The sequence below is a fragment of the Salarias fasciatus genome, chromosome 22 (genome assembly GCF_902148845.1).
Source record: "Salarias fasciatus chromosome 22, fSalaFa1.1, whole genome shotgun sequence".
NCBI lineage: Eukaryota > Metazoa > Chordata > Actinopteri > Blenniiformes > Blenniidae > Salarias > Salarias fasciatus.
In genome coordinates this window covers 19,177,244-19,194,180 of record NC_043765.1, presented here as the reverse complement: position 1 = coordinate 19,194,180, position 16,937 = coordinate 19,177,244, and the positions used below count along the sequence as shown (strand labels likewise).

General features: G+C 45.1%; 1 protein-coding gene across 3 annotated transcripts; it reads right to left on the bottom strand.

Moving 5' to 3' along the window:
* Window positions 1-3,462: 3,462 nt before the first annotated feature.
* Window positions 3,463-16,605, bottom strand: ubp1 (upstream binding protein 1). 3 transcript variants are annotated; one of them, XM_030121242.1, is made up of 16 exons: window positions 15,739-16,605; window positions 12,900-13,051; window positions 10,514-10,590; window positions 10,289-10,394; window positions 10,081-10,187; window positions 9,801-9,953; window positions 9,615-9,725; window positions 9,006-9,116; window positions 8,721-8,827; window positions 8,567-8,621; window positions 7,590-7,683; window positions 7,416-7,506; window positions 7,188-7,306; window positions 6,962-7,104; window positions 6,366-6,417; window positions 3,463-6,269 (listed from the first exon to the last, which is right to left on the bottom strand). In XM_030121242.1, the coding sequence occupies exons 1-16, from the start codon at window positions 15,852-15,854 to the stop codon at window positions 6,232-6,234; spliced, it is 1,632 nt and encodes a 543-aa protein (XP_029977102.1). In that variant the 5' UTR covers window positions 15,855-16,605; the 3' UTR covers window positions 3,463-6,231. The 3 variants fall into 3 exon arrangements, with proteins under 3 accessions (XP_029977102.1, XP_029977104.1, XP_029977103.1); XM_030121244.1 differs by having other exon boundaries at window positions 7,590-7,680; XM_030121243.1 differs by having other exon boundaries at window positions 9,006-9,113.
* Between the last annotated feature and the right edge of the window lie 332 nt (window positions 16,606-16,937).

The window sequence follows — 16,937 nt, the reverse complement described above, 5'->3', positions numbered from 1 at the left end:
TGTTATTAGATTTCCTGGTTACCACTCTAAGGAGACGTACTCAATCACGTTTCTTAATTGCATTTCAGATCTTCCGGTTCATCTCCTCTCGAAGCAGGGTGTGGAATACACGAAAGCCCAGAGAGATTTTGCACTTACCCTGCATCTGCATGGCCCTAAGGCTCATGACTACCTGAGAGAAACTAAAGATTCACCTCCCACACCCTAGTTCATTGCAAAGGTATTCTTCATCTCTAAGTTGAACTGCATTAACAACTAAAGCTACAGACTGCAGTATATTCAATGATTAAAATTACTGGTTGAACCGTTGATACATTTTGGTGTTGCAGTAGTTGTTGGTATTTCCACTGTTCAAAGTGGGTTATTGGGTTATTTCTTGGGTTAGCGGTTCATCTGGTGAGTGACTAAATGGTCTATGTCTTTTAATTGTATCAAGGTGGCTGAGCTCTCTGGATGCACAACCTGGACTAAACCAAATGATGCTTGACATGCTTGGAAGACGGCGCCAGGAAAATGAAGCCAAGTATGGCTGTGTCACTCTGATGCTTGATGCCATGGCCATCAAAAAGCATATTCAGTATGATCCACAGACACAAACCATGCGTGGATTCGTGGACATGGGGGATCACTTGAATAAAACTGACATTGCTTCTGAGGCTCTTGTCTTCATGGTTGTTGGGCTCCAAGGTTATTTTAAAGCTCCAGTTGGGTATTATTTGACCAAGAGCCTAACACCAGAAACACAGAGAGTCTTGGTAGTGCACGCTTTGGAAGAACTTCAACAGCGCCAGATAAGGGTGGTGTGCATTACAAAGGATGGCCATGCATCCAACATTAGCATGCGCACGCAGCTGGGATGTGACCTGAAAGCAACACCATGTGAGCCGTTGAAGACTCATTTCCCACATCCAAGAACCCGTGACAAGGTTTTTGTTATGTTGGAATGTGACAGCGCAGGATGACATGGAGTTCCTAGCAGCCGGAGCAATGTCATCTACTGCTCAGACGTACAGCATAGATACATCTACCAACCTGTCGGCTGCAGACATGTCTTCTGCAGAAGGAGAAGATCTCACATCCCCATTCGCTGACATTCCTGCCCTTGTACATGACCACAGCTGCCTTCCCAAGCACTTCGATGGTCTTGTGGACAACATTCTTGTGTACATTTCAGGTAGAGGTCGATTGATGGTAGATTTAGTCTATAGCTGATTATTTTTCCAAGGCTTTTTAATTATAAGCTATAACATGAATCTGTTTTTCGCTGATTTCAGGATTTGTAGTGCGACGCACTCTTGAGAAGCTGTCCTGTGATGTCTGCCGGGCCAGTCTTGTGATGGATGCTGAATCTGCCCGTAAGGACCAGAGCTACCACCTGCTGACTCTGAAGAACAATGGAGGTCTGGTCATTCCATCTCAAGGGACGGTTAAGGTCATCAGGGCAGCAGAGTGGGTCGTTCGCCAGGCAGCAGCAGACTGTAAACGATCACATCCCATCAAACTGTTGGAGGTCCTCTACATGGTGCGGGAGAGGATCGGTTCAGAAGACGTGTTTTTGCTGGGGGAGCACATCAATGACACGCAATACGGCATCAACAGTCACCACCATACACTGTTGAGCTTTGGTGTCTCCATGTTTTTCAAACTGAGGCTGCACCACAATCGCCAAAATGACATTGCTTCGCCTGCAGCGTAACAATGAGAGGCAGAAGCTCAACAAAACCGTTCTTTTCAAAGGACATTAGTGTGATTCCAAAGTCAGTGTGTACATATGTATATTAGGGTGACCCAGCGTCTTCTTTTGCATTTTATAAATTCGCAAAAATGTCCGGTATTCAACTTTTTTCATAGCACAATTACTGTTTTCCCCTCTACTCTGTTTTGTGTTTGTTAGTATTTTGATGAGACTCTTCTATTATTTATCTTATATTACAATTACTAAGAGATGTATTGGTGAAGCTGGATTTCATAACAGAGGAGTTCATATTTAGAACACTTTCTACTTATTTGAAAAGAATCCAAGAGGGCTGTTGTTAGAAGTTTACAGATTTCATTGTATTTTATTACAGAAGTTTTCCTTTGCATCATTCAAGCATAATAAAGCATGTTCATCAACTTCCAAGAAACCTATCTGAATTTGTGTGTCGAGGCCCTGCCGATTGTCCTTTTTTTTGCAAATCAAAATATGGTCACCCAAGGGTATAATAATAATAATATATAATATATAAGTTTTTTTAATTTGTCATTATGTATTTTTTATTTATTGTTGTTTCTCTGTTTCACAATATTTGCTTTTATGATTTATTTTATAAATACTTATATATTTTTGGTCTATTATTTTACATATTAAATATTGATAATAGAATTTTGGTGTCTGTGTGTGTGCAGTGATGTGACCAGTCCACTTAATGTATTTATATTAAAGTCCGTGGTTATAACTATTTGTAAACATGCAGTGTAATATCTACATGTCTGACGTTTATAACAAACCGAGTCGTTTGAAAACTGAGCAATCAGTAGTTATTTCAAAGTTGATGCTCCATTGACATTAATGTGATGAGCGAGCGAGAGGCCCTGTACCAAGATGGCCGCCATGTGACGACGTCACTCCCCATTGGGTTACAGCGCGCATGAGCCATCTAGTGTTTGTGTATATATATATATATATATATATATATATATATATATATATATATATATATATATATATATATATATATATATATATATATATATATATATATGGTGGCGAACACAAACGACAGCGGGAGACCCACTTCCTGGTTTCTAACGAGGGTCGTCTATGACGTCATGGCGGAAGGGGAGCCGCACTGCGCATGCTCAGAAATGTCTCAGACTTTCCATTAAATCTGATGTCTTATTCTGTTAAGGTGTTTGAAATATATTTCGAATTGCATTTTTTGGGATTGTTCCTAAAACATGTTTACTGTTTGTCGTCGATCGCTTTGTTTTTATGCAAGCATGCAATTGTATTCATATCCAATTACTATTTACAGCATGTAATCAACGCTAATATTTTGAAGATAAGCCACTACTGAGTACACCCACAATCCCAATTAGTATTTAAATCTTCATTCTGATTTTTTTAAGTTTCTCACAAGTTTCTGTTAACAGAGAGAGAAAAAAATCCAGCTCTATACCTGCATTTGTTCACAATAGTAAATTATGGATGAATAGATTCCAGTCAGCAAAAACTGTACAGAACAAACACTGAGGTAATTTGTTCTTTCAGATAATGGTGATAATGATTCACTTAATAAAAATATATGTTGTGTAGCCATGGAATGAACTTTTAATGTAAGGGATTACCAAGGAAAATTATGTAGTCTCACATTTTCTGTAATCTGGAGTACATCTTTTGGAATATCAAGCATTAACTGGACTTTGTTGTTCACTGATCATTTATTAACCATCCCATAATAATTCAGCAGAACAGCAGAGAAAGTTATGAAATCATTTATTCCCAGCACATGTGGTTGTGTACATCTCCAGCATATGATACTGTGCACATGAGAAGCATCATCAACATCGGGCTGTACATCAACAGTGGTCACCTTTCCTGCACTAGCACTCTCTCACACACGATCTCACACACACACACACACTCACACACACACAGACGGACGGTCAGGCCTTCAGCGGACCAAAGCCTCTCACCACAGTCAGTCTGACTCGGGATCACATCTGCTCTACTCTCACTAATTTCTGGGTCGACATGTTACTGTGTGGCGGTGCTTGTTTCCTTCGAAAACCACGAGAGCTGTCGTGCTGCTCCGAGGTTCAGCGGAACAACAACACTCTTTCTTCAGTCTTGACATGTTTCCATCTTTTTTTTTGTTCTTCTCATTAAGCGGACAGGAGGGTGAGGCTGTAGGACTACTGACTACACATCAAGCTTGGATTTTTGTGAGATTCTGTGCAGGCTTGGTCTCTAATGTCTGGAAAAAAGGAGGAGGGGGGGGGGTGGGGGGGGGGAGTTACACACTGACAAAAAAAAAAAAACATCCGTTCCACCTGTCGCCATTGTCCACATGCTCTTTACTAAATATCAAGCTAAACAACAATTTCATCATACCAACAGGAAAATGTTTTGACAAATGACATGAAGTTTTCTTTCCGAGGATAAAAATAAGGATACACATGCACACGCGCGTACACTCATACACACACTGACACGCCGAAGTGTAAACTGTGGACACTTCAGAAGATGTCAGACTCTGTGTACCAAAATTAATAAGTCAGCTGACTCAGAGGAGCTGTGAGGTCTGCCGTCACTTTTCAGAGATGCACTTCAAACTCCCGACCTGCACCTCCTGTGTAAAGCTACATTTAAAAAAAACAACACAGGAGTCTGGACGTGGATGAACTCAGAGAGATGCTTGTGATGGGTTTTTAAACCAGCCTGCAGCAAACTGGCCTGGAGAGCAGATCCTGGAATGGAGCACTGAGAGTAAAGCTACTAGATTTGATTGTTTTAGAAAACTAATGTTTTTAAAGGGTCCTAATGAACAAGACGCGCAGAGAAACGGAGGCCTCTCCTGTAGAGACGCCTCTCGGTCTGCAAACAGTTTGGTCCACTTCATGATGTTACAGTGCTGTGCAAAAGGTTTAGGCTGATGTGGAGAGGGAGACGGCGCAAAAGCGCATTGAAGAAAAAAATAAGACATGTCACACCAGTTTTTTTTTTTAATCAATAATAGCAAAAAAATTAAAAAGAGTAAACCAGTGTTCTCGTCATTTCAGTTCAAAGCTGATCATTTGTCAGCACACATTTTTAAAAACATCTCTGATAACTAAGAACAAATTCACCGTGACTGTAACCTGGTTCGAATCCTGTAAACACAGACTTGATTATGTGAGATCAGAGCTCTGAGGACACTGGTGTGGGGGTGTGGGGGTTAGCAGTCTCAGGGTTGCACCCTACTGTGTGGTGTTTGCGTGTTCTTCCCATGTGTGCATGTGTTTCTCCTCGGTCAAAAAAAAAAAGTGGACTAATCAAAAAAACCTAAAACCTTTGCACAACCCTGTATATGTTTGCATTTTTGGGGGGACGGGGGATCGGTTTTCTCACTCCTCATTTCAGATTCTTGAGAGGTTTAATTCTTTTTGCTCATTTATAACCAATAAGTACAGCCTTTCTTTAACCCAGTGTTTAAAAGTCGACACGCCAAGTGGAGGCAACGACGTTCGTGCTCTATGTGAATATGTGAGGTTGAATTAATATGAAAAAAAAAAAAAAAAAAAAAGAGAGAGAAGCCAATATGGCACGAGAAACATGTGAATTCAATGAGTAACAGGTGACAGAAAGGGCTGATTCATAAATAAAGCTAATAATAAAAACAATGAAAGCGCCGGCCGGACGAGGCGTAGGTGAGGAGAGCTGAGCGTAACGATGCGCCCATCCACGCAGAGATATGGCTGCATGTCAAAAATCACGGAGGATGCCTCGAAATGACCAGACATTAAAAAAAAAAAAAAAAAAAAAAAGGTAATCAGTCCATCTATAAAAATCCAAGAAATAACGTGCTGTCAACATCCACATGACGGCAACGCCACAAGATTCAGCCTGGGTATTTCGGGGGCTTACCGAGCTCAGCTGACGGATACGTGGTTTGTTAAGACGCCCCCCCCACCCCCCCCATCAAGAATGTTAAACAAGCAGAGTACGGTGGGATTCTCCTCCAAGCGGGTTAGTATGAGATCGCATGCTGTTCAGCAGTACAGGTTATCAAATACTGGCCTAGTGCTGGTTGTGCACGTTGTGTGGGAAGGGCAACGAGCAATAAAGAAAATGGTTTCTTTCCTTCTCCTGCTGGCCAGAACGCCCCCCCCCCACCCACCCCTCCCTCCTGGAGCCTGCACCCTCCCTCCTCCACCCACAAACAATAGAAAAGACAAATAATAAAATCAAAATACATAGAACATTGTTAACTTTCTGCCCAAATCCCAAATCCTCCCCAGTCTCTCTTCTTTTAAACTCATCTCCTCCGGTAATAATGTTTTCAATATGAAACAGTGGACACACCCATGTCAGATTCTAACATTTACACGGCTTTAGCGAAGTCTCTCGGCTTTCCGTACGACGATCGTTTGAAGAGAGACGGGGAGGAGAGTAGAAGACGACAACAGAGGCAGGCGGAGGGGGACAGAGGGAGGCTCCTGCTCCAGAGACAGAGGGCGGAGTATCAGCGACGCCGTCTGTCCTCCTCACTACTTCAGGATTAGATGGAGTCCTTCGCCCAACTCATCTGGAAGGGAGGAAACACGCGAGAAGCTCGTCAGTGAACATCGACTCCAGGCTGCTGCGCTGTGAGGGACGGTCGCATCTTCATAAATCAACTGACCTTTGACGGTGCTGATCAAAAAACAGCTCTCGTCAGGCAAGTTGTAAACCATCTGAAAAACAAGCAGCAGAGCACAGATTGTAAGAGGAGTGAGTGCGCATCAAATATCGCCTGCTGGCACCGTTCAGAGCCTCGCTCCACATCTTAAATGTCTCCATGCTCCAACATGCTGGACTCCACAGAGTGGCTCCTCACTGCACCCGTCTGATTTACATCAGGTGTTGTGGAGCAGAGAGACATCAAGAAAACACTGTGGTTCCCTCTCTCTCTCTCCCATTGTGTGTACAGGAAATGGTAATAACATGCAAACATGAGACGGCCGTGTTATTCCTGCTCAGATCAAACACAAACTAGTGTGGAGGATGACCCGCGGTGGACATTCATCTGAAATTATCTGCACCGCCAGACGTTATGCTCGACTTCAAACGCCTGGCTATCTTTAGTGATGTTTGTTTAGGTGAGCGTGGCTCCAGTGTTACGGTGTGCGGGCTGTGTGTGTGTGTGTGTGTGTGTGTGTGTGTGTGTGTGTGTGTGTGTGTGTGTGTGTGTGTGTGTGTGTGTGTGTGTGTGTGTGTGTGTGTGTCAGAGTGCCGTACCTGGTCGCTTAGCAGGATGTGTATACCTGTGGGACCCTGTCTGTACACCTGGTTGATTTTTCCCAGTGGAAGGCTGCACACGCACGCCATCTTGCGGATGAGCTCTGCGGCTGTGAGCTCCTCTAGATACAGAGCGTGGTACACTGCAGAGACAGGCACGCCGGCGTCACACTCCACACGGTGCGTTAGCACACACACAGCCACGGGCGGGAGCAGGCGGCTTTACCATGTAAACTAGAAGAGAGGCTGTGTTCTCCGTTTTCGTTGGCGCCTTGTCTCTCCAGCAGGGGGCTCTCCTGAGGAGACTCCTGACAGACGTACACAGTCAACCTGGGACGCACAGACCTGCACACACACACACACATCCAGGTTAGCCAGAAAGCCTTCGCCGCTGGTGGTCATTATCAAAATAAGGGGAAATTGTGTGGATGGCTCAAAGTGAGGTATGACACACCTGGATTTGAGTGCATTAAAGAGTCTGATCCCATCTGCTGGACCACAAATCTGGACCAGGTCGTCCCGGGTTAGCTTCAACAAATCAGAACCTTGGCAAAAGAACACAGACGGCTCGTCAGTCATGAGGCCGGTGTGTGTTTGACAGAGCGAGAGGCGGCGAGCGTGAGCGTACCTGAGAAGTGAGAGAAGAGCCTCGTGTAGGAGCTGAATCGGTTTTTCAGCAGCCACTTCTGTGTGTCCTGGATGGATGCAGTGGGGCTCAACTGCTGCGAGACGCCACAGGAACACAGAGGACGTCAACTCATCACATATTTAATAATGCAACACTGCAAAATCCACACACGCCGTCTCACTACACTATTGATCCACTGATATCTGGTGTTTCGGGCCGTCAGGGAGCAGGGTCAGCCCACTCCAGCATCGAGCAGAGATTTTACTGGATAAGAGGAACGACAGCGACTCCAGTCGCAGGAAAAGCTGACGTGGTTGAATCAAATCGTGACGCCCACGTCATCCTCAAATACTGAGATGTCAGAAACTAACAGCTCCGTTCCAGCGTGAAAATGGAAATGATGGCAAATTTCATTTCAAAACATTTCCTGACAAGGTCAGTTGACCAAAAAAAACAAAACAAACTTTGTAACTTGTTATTGGAATTTGAATATAATCTGAATGACTTTGCATTAAAGCAAAACGCAGAGAGGCAGCTAACAGACGGAGGAAGACCACTACCTGTAGAGCACTCAACCATTAAGCCGATACTTGAGCTGGACTGATCGCAAACTTCAAAATTCTGTCATTTTGCCTTTATGTTAAACATGGAAGAAAGTGTGATTCATGTCAATGACTCAATTAACTCCATAAAATTCTAAATGATAGACAGCTGTTCTAATTTTTACTCCACGAATTAAATATCAATACCTTACAACACAGATCAAACGGAACATGAAGCTCTTTCAAAAGGCAGAAGCGATAAAGATCTGCTGCAGTGGAGCATTTCAGACTGAACACAGCGGCTGTGAGCCCTTTTTATGTCCAATCCTCAGACTGGGTTATAAAACAGCCGGTTCAGAATAGTCTGACACGGCTTCTTGTGTCTGGACACGCGGCGCGTGACACTTAACACAAGAGCAGAAAGTCCAGACGAACCTCAGAGTTGCCATGGCTGCCAGGGTCTGCCTGGTGATTGGGAGAGGACGAGTCACTGGGGGGGAAAAGAAAAGAGGAAGGGTTAAGAACGCTAACATCGACACACGTCTCACTTAAAGAGCACACACACACACACACACACACACACAGGTACCTGTCCAGCACTGAGGAAGTTGTGTAGGTGGACAGCGGTGTGGAGGTGAAGGAGGGAGTAGCTGCCTGGTTGGTGCTGGCGTAGGCGTTGTCTGGCCACGGGGAGCACTGAGGAAAGTCACACACATCTCAGTACCCGGCGGCACTCACGGAGCAGCCGCAGGGTCGCAGGAAAAAGAGCTGAAAGGTTACAGAGGAGCTCAGCGCAGGCCGAGAATTTATCTTTACAGCATGTCCACGCCAGTTAAATCGCAAAAAGAACAAAGTGATGAAACGGAGAGCTCACACTGCCTCTCTTGGCCAAGGAGTCGCCACAGTCAGCGGGGAGTGTCCGCTTGCTGGACTTCTTCAGCTCGTGGTCACCGGCATCTTCGATGATGGGCTCGAGCCTCGTCTGCTTATGTACAACACAACCACAGCGGCAGGTCAGCCCGACAAACAACAAGCCAACAGACGACCCACAGCTCAGGAGAAAGACCGTTCTCAAGCTTGTATCTGGTTTCTGTATGATCAGGGCTTGTGTGGAGTTTAAATGTTTTCAGTCGCTTTTTTTTTTTACATTTTGCTCAATCATTAAAACCTTCAACCATCTCTGATACTTCTGATCTTTTCTCATATCACAGTAGATTATTTAACAAATCTTCAATAATAAATGAAAATTAACCAATTCAGTGTCATCTATCCATGATCTATATCTGGATTTATTAAGGATTTCAAAGCCTGTTCTTGTCTCAATAGACACACAAGACATTATGCTTCCAGCTAAATTCTAATAGTATTTTTCTGTAATTCAAAACAAAGCTGGTTCCTTGCAGCTCGCTGTGACGAGTGTTTTAACACATTTGAGCATGAAAAACCCAGATGCATGCTGGTGCTTCAGCTGCAGCAGACTGACCTCTGACAAAATAGTGGTATCATACGAAGGTTGGTACTTTTCCTTCTCTTGAGCTGTGCGTTTCTCCATCTTCTCCCTGTCCGTCTTCTGCTTGCGGTCGGCCCCTTTTGGCTAAAACAAGAACCGCCGTTTAAAAAAAAAGTGACTTCAGGAGAAGGATTTCAGCAATCGGTCTTGATTCTGCACCTTGAAGACTTTGATTTGGCAGGAGGCGGAGTGGAGGTGCTCTGTGTACTCGCCGCCGTCTCCCAGGGCGAAGGTGTCGATCTGGATCCTGAAGGGGACGCCCTTCTCCCCGCCGTGCTTTCTGGGAGTGAACTCCGTGCTGATGCAATGCACCTGCAGGCAGGATGGGGGAAAAAAAGGAGCTCAAAGAATGTGTCTGATGTGGTAATTCACTGACACACCCAACAGATGGCAGAGGTGCGTGTGCGTGTGTGTGTGTGTGTGTGTGTGTGTGTCTTACCTGCACAAACACAGACGTTCTTTTATTCAGGTCCCACAGAAACTCCGCTGCGTTGAGCTGGGAGGGATGAGTCTTGGGCTCCACGATGCCCACAGACATTGGGATATCTGCCACACACAAACACACAATTCAGCTCAACATGACACACGCGTGCACACACACACACAAATACACAGTTCCAGTAAACATATCCAGCTGGCATCTTTACCGATGTCAAGGAGACGGTCACCCGGACGATTCCACTTCCAGCCCTCCAGCTGCTGGTGCTCCGTGTACTGCAGCCGGCGGTCGTGAAACACGACTCGCACGATGCTCTACGTAACACACACACACACACACACACACACAAACACACACGATGTACATGTTAGAGACAGGCAGCGGGAAGAGCAAGAGATGAGGACCTGTTCTCCGGCTGCGACGATCCGCTCACCTTCACCATCTTGTTGTTGAGTTCTGGTAATTCCCCGGGCTTCCTGTTGTCCAACATACGCACCTCATAAGACTGGCCTGAACGACACACGCAGAGAAAGAAAGAAATGAGGCAAACATTATAAAGATGACTCCAAATTTCTTCTTCTGCTAAACGCAGTTGAAGGCATCGGGAAGTTCACGGAATATATCGTTCCTGAATACACTGTAAAGTCTTTTTTATCCCCCTGAGTTTCATACCGGGGTCGTTTTAACTTGCTCTCTCCAACTTGTTCTTGTTTTGAGTCATATTCTTTGGATTTAGTGAGTTCATAAAGGTTTCAGTCCACATAAGAAAAAGGATAAATAACACATGGTCAATACTCTAACTTCTTCATTAAAGCAGATTCACCCTTTTTTCACCCTACATGAAATATTAATCTCTTGATCACGGGGATGGATATCGTTAAGAATTTATCAGTATCGCTTAATGATCATGTACTTAAACGGTATTCTGATCAGTACTACTTCCTTTTTTTAAATTGTTATTTAAAAAAAGATCAATCCAGCCATCTGTTGAGCAAATCTCCGTTATTAACACTACTGTGGCGACGATTATACTGAACAGCAACAACTACTTATGAGACAAAACCATTTGCAGCAAGGAGAGAAACTGAATTTTATTTTGACAGAGTACATTTACATTTTTGCTCATGCACGATGAGCTGTACTTTGAAAAATGCTTCACTTCCACCAGCACTTTAGCCTGTCAGTTTTTTGTTTTTTTTTGTTCTTCCATGCAGTGTTAAGCCCTTAAGACATTTTTATACACCACCCTGTCCATCTGTGGAAAAATTCTTGTTTAAAACCGGTCTGTGGTACAAAAAAGAGTGATCACTGTACTAAAGAACCGCTACCGTCAGAGCTTATCAACCCTACGGCATTTAAACATTCTGCCCGGGGGCTCGGTACCCCTCCCTGCTTAATCTTCACAAAAGTACTAATATTTAGTCATCAAGATCAAGTCAACCCTGACTTCTCAGAAGGTTAGAAGGCGCAAAGCTCTTGTTTTGAAGGCCACAAGCCTGCACGAGTCAGGACAGACACAAACTCCAGCGAGACTGAGGCCAAAAGGACACACCTGCCAAGGAGCTCCTTCCTTTATGCTGTGAAACCTGCCACTTCAGCTCTGACGAAAGACTCAACAAATCTTTTACCTTTCGACTCAAATCTATCAAACTTTGCAACATCAAATTGACGCTGCTGTTAGGGAGTAAAAATTAAACTTGCTGCTGCTTTCTGGGACACTTTTTGGAGACAGGAACTAAATATTGACCACGTCTCAGATTAACGATATGTAGAAACTAAAGTCAAAGTAATCTTTTAAAGGGGCTGCACGGTGGCCGAGAGCCATGTTCTCTCCCCATCCATCCATCCATCCATCTGCATGTTCTTCCTGATGCAGCATGGGGGGTTTCTGCCCTGCCCCCACCGCCTTTATTATTGCAACATATTAATCAAGAGACTCAAAAGAGAAACATCACTGTCTGTGCAGATGCTCACCCTTGAGGGTCGGATACCACTAGTATCAATTTTTACTCAAACGTGGCGAAAGAGATAAAAAGAACGGATGCGGATGCTGCTTAATATGTGCTGCACTACTTCCGTTTCTTCAGAAGACACACCTAAATATTCAATACGTGTCACTTGATATCATAATACAGCAGAACTGAAGTCCGGCAGTGTGGTTGAGAACAACACTCACCACTCACACACATCTGAAGTGAAATCTGAGTGCAGAAAGCATGATTTAGATCCAAAGTGACTGAACGGTAGAAAGACAGTTTGGGGAAAAAAATTTTTTTGGAGTGAGTTTCTAAAAGGGGAGTGACCCTTGTGAGAATTAGTTTGTGGGGAACAAAAAAAAAAATCAGAGTCGATCAGGAGGTTTAAATTCCATTTTGCAATTTGTATCTTGTAAATCTTGCAATTAATAAAATGTCCAATAAGTTAAAGATGATCAAGACTGACATTTTTATCTACGCCTAATATTCTACCATCTTGTTTGGGGGGGGGGGGCGTCTCTGGAGCATCTATTTCATGGTAAACCTTTCTCGAGCCATTAAGCAGTAAATCTTGATGCACACCATAAAGAGCGCGCTGCAAACTGCTGGTGTTTCTCTCTGTGTGGAGGCCAGTAACATCAGCAGTGGTTTCATTTTACAGCAATCATGCTAATGTGCATTGAATTAATGTGGTAATTATTTATTTATTGATGTTAAAGAGTAGAACACAAAGTCGTTATGAACAACTTTCACTGTGCAACTGGAAAAGTGAACTCCAGAACAAAAGTAAAGACTGCAGGCGAGCCAAGCCCCGCCCTGAATGTGCCGCGTGGTCCGTCTCACCTTGATTTAGGTATGTGAGTGTCTCGTCGTGCAGCTTGACAGCAGGCGAGGTGGCGGCGCACAGCACATACTGGAATGGGGGATTTTTGGTCTCGTTTTCCGGAGGAAGGCTGGAGTCCTCCTGCTTGAAGATGGGCAGAGCCAGCACATCACTGAGAGGGAGAGAGAGAGGGAGGCAGAGAGGACAGACAGTCAGTGAAAGTAAGATGCACATGAGCAGGTAAACAAACCAGAAATATCAGGTACAGCTGACACCTGCTCAAATTACTGGAAGTAAAGCTTAACCACAGGATTTCCCTTGTCTTTGGAAGTGTATTTCAGAAAGCTATTCAGCATGTTGGATCCCTAATTTGACAACAAACAGCCATTCACGACACACATCGAACTGGTTTGCAGTTTCACCCGTTGATCCGCCCCTTTCCTGAGGACAATACTTCACTGCTCCATGGTGTGCAATTATTAAATGGATCGGCCTATTTTAGAATAAGTGATGAAGGCCTTTCCATCGATCAAACGGCCCTCTTATGCATGCATGAGCCCGGAGCAGGATAAATGACCAGAAACACCCGGAGACAGTCTGAGCTGCTGACGTATACAATCTCTCACACTTGACAGCCACTCCAGACAACCGACCTGTCCTCAGCTCACCCTGATGAATGCCACGGAATGTGAGCAGGTGTAATTTCAGATCATGTGCAAAAAGACAACAAAGAACATGTCATTGAAAGGGAAGTCTTTGTTGGGAAGCGAGGAATCCAAGGCTCGGACTTGCCACAAAAGCAAAATAAAGTAAAAACGATGGCATTTTCTAGAAATAAGTGGGTCATCCTCACAACGCCACCTGTTTGCTCTGCAGAGTTGGGTCAAAGGCAGTGCCAGCCCTGGTGCTCCGGCCCCCTGCAAGCCACGCCGCCCGCAAAAACCAGGAACTGCTTCCTGAAACCCGAGGAGCCCGTCCCACTGAAACATTCTGTTCCTACCAGCTGCTGGCTCCAAACATGCCCCACAATCCATCCCGACACCATGGATAGAATGATGTCTGATGCCACTGACACCACACACACACACACACACACACACACACACACACGCTTCGCCGGCACTAATTCACCCGCACGCACACCGCCACTTGAGTTCTGGTAAACTTGCTCACACTGACGAGTGGCTAGAAGGCACGTCGCATTCAGATAAACGCGCTCTCCGAGCAGATGGACCAGCAGGCCGCTGATAAGACGCATGCAGGTTCTTGCCTTACAAACATCACCACCTCCCAGTGACCTGTTGCAAAACCCAACGCACACATACTAAGAATTACAAATGGAACAGGTGGACTATGTGCCAGCGAGTCTTTTTTGACTCAATAAAGAAAGACAAACATCGGGAACCTTCATGCATCCTCCACAAACGGTGTCGTGCTGACTAACCAGTGTTTCGTAAGACGTCACAGCACAGAATGCCAAAGAAAGAAAGAAAAGCCAACCGAGCATCCAGAAATGTATTATGAGCCCACATGTGGAACATTTCACACCCGCACTGTGGATGAACAACGTGTTGACAGACATGTATTCCTCTTTTTATCAATTCTGCAGTTATAGAAAGTGTTTGTGTACAAGGTGGAGCCAGGAATCACTCCATGTGTTTGACAACAGTGGAAATGTCATGCTGGTATGTAAATCCTGAGTTTGTGTAACTATAATGCTTGGAGCATAAAAGGAATGACTAAAGCTGCTACAAACAGACAAAAATCTTATATACGTTCAATAATGTAAAACTTTCTAATGAAAAAGAAACATATTGAGCAGAACTGCTATACTAGTGAATTACCTGTCTCAAACAAATATTTATAGTTTGCTAAGCTTGAGCTATTTCTAGCTTAAAAATGTGATTTTCATTTTCATTAGCACTCCGATCATCAATTCAATATATTATGGTTATTGGTTGGAACAAAAACAAGAACTTGTGTTGGCTTCAATTCAGGCTATGTGAATCACATGCTGTTTTCAAAAAATACTATTTTTACTGTCTGGTGTCAAAACACAGGGGAAAGGCGATCAATAAATAAATAACATACTAATAATGACCATTGTGCATGGACTTCGAACATTGGCAGGTGTTGTATTCTGACAAAGAGGATGCAGTAAAAGTATTTAGTAGCTTTATTGGGTGCTCCAACCTTCTATTTATCTTCAGTGTGTATGACAATTGCTTTTTGAATCAAACATGAACTAAGCTGAACTGGAAACCTACTGACACATTTGCCAAATAAACAAATCACAATCAGAATTAAGTAAATGCTGAAAAGTAGAGTCAAGATGTTATTGAAAGAGAAATGAAGGGGAGAGCAGCACTGATGGGAATATTAAAGGGGTGCCCAATGAGCTATTGATACTGGTTCTCCATGTCAAAACACTGCAAAACATTGGCGTGAGACACAATGTTAAACCTTTTGTTTCCTCCTGGGGCTGCTTCTTAAAAACAAGGCCACAGATCTGCTCTCACAACCAAAACACAGCCCTTCCTGCCGACCTCCTCGGCGGTCTGGACAAAGTTTCAGGAGTCCACTGACAACAGGGTGAAGTCAGCGCGTGTCTGTCTCGAGCTTTTGTGTGGATGTGGAGACATTAATCTTTGTCTCTGATCGTGGCACCCTGCAGTGACTGCCCTTCTCCAAATCCCAAAACAAAGAGAAACCATGACACCAGGCACAAAGGGAACAACTCTCCCAGACAGGAGGGGCATGGGAGGACGGTGATATTAACACCTGGAGACGCTGTTTGTGTTATTTTCGACAAGGACCCCCTTCCCATTGTGTTGGTGGCGACTCCCGTCCGCCTCTAACCTCATGCTGTAGGCTCCTGCTCCCAGCTCCTGTCCGATGCCGGACAGGCTGGCATCGAAGTCGTGCACCAGCCCCGACTCGATGGTGGCGTCGTCCATCTTTAGCACCCAGACCATGGACCCCAGCTCCTTGTCCTCGGGCTCTACTCGAAGGGCCGCCAGCTTGCTTCAGGTAACGAGCGGTCGGCCGGTGAGGAAGTGCAGCTTCTGAGTGACACCGTGAGAGCAAAGTTACGCTGCTAGCCCGCTAGCCGCTCCTCGGCGAGCTGGGCAGGCGAACTGGTAGCTTTCTACAGACACTGGGTGCACCGCCATACCTCCACTCGAGGAGTTTGGTTTTTTTTTTTTCCACAGAAAGCGGTGAGAAGTTATGAGCCACTCAGCTAGCACTCAGTTAGTCGTGACTGAGGATGCGAGGTGGTCGTCAGCATGCTAATGGCTAACGGCTAGCGTTACAAAGCTAGCTAGCATAGATACAGCGGCCCCCGATGATACTCCAGGCGCGAGGCGTCCTCCGGCAGTCGAGGTAAGGTTTGCTCAGCGAAACGCAGCAAGCGGAGGCGATTAAATTGATTTAGTCCACGCGTCGCATCCCACGCAGCGTCCACACACAGCTGTTGCTACCTGGCGGAGAAGCTAACTAGCATCAACTTGAGTTTGAGTCCTAACTGCAGCTCTGCCGCGGCGCTCCCTGAACCAGCCCGAACGGAGCTCCTCTTCTCATCGCGGAGCTGCAATCACCGCCGAGGCTCCCGCTCTGCCGCGCGCAGTCCTCTAACCATCCAAAACGAAACGTTTGACACAGAACCAGGCATCAACATGGCTCCCTCAGCCTTCAGACTGTCGCCCTATGAAGCCTGCAGAGGGCTGCCACCGCCAGCCTCGGGAACGATGCCAGGGCGGCGATCGGCCAATGAGAGGCCGCCTCCTGTGCCCAGCGCGGAGGGATCAGCCAATCAGAGCCCTCCCAGCTTCCGTCATTGTGTCCAACTGTAGCAGCCCTCTGCCTCCCAGAGGGGGCCACGCGCGCCCCTAGCGGTACTTTGCATGTACTACAACTTTTAAAACCCTATGCAGAACACCTAAAAAAAACTAAACATGAATTCAATAACTTCATTTCAAAATTTAAAATTCTGCAATGTCAAAGAAAAATATAAAGTTATTAAGTTATAGTTAAATTCACCATCACAGAGGGACAGA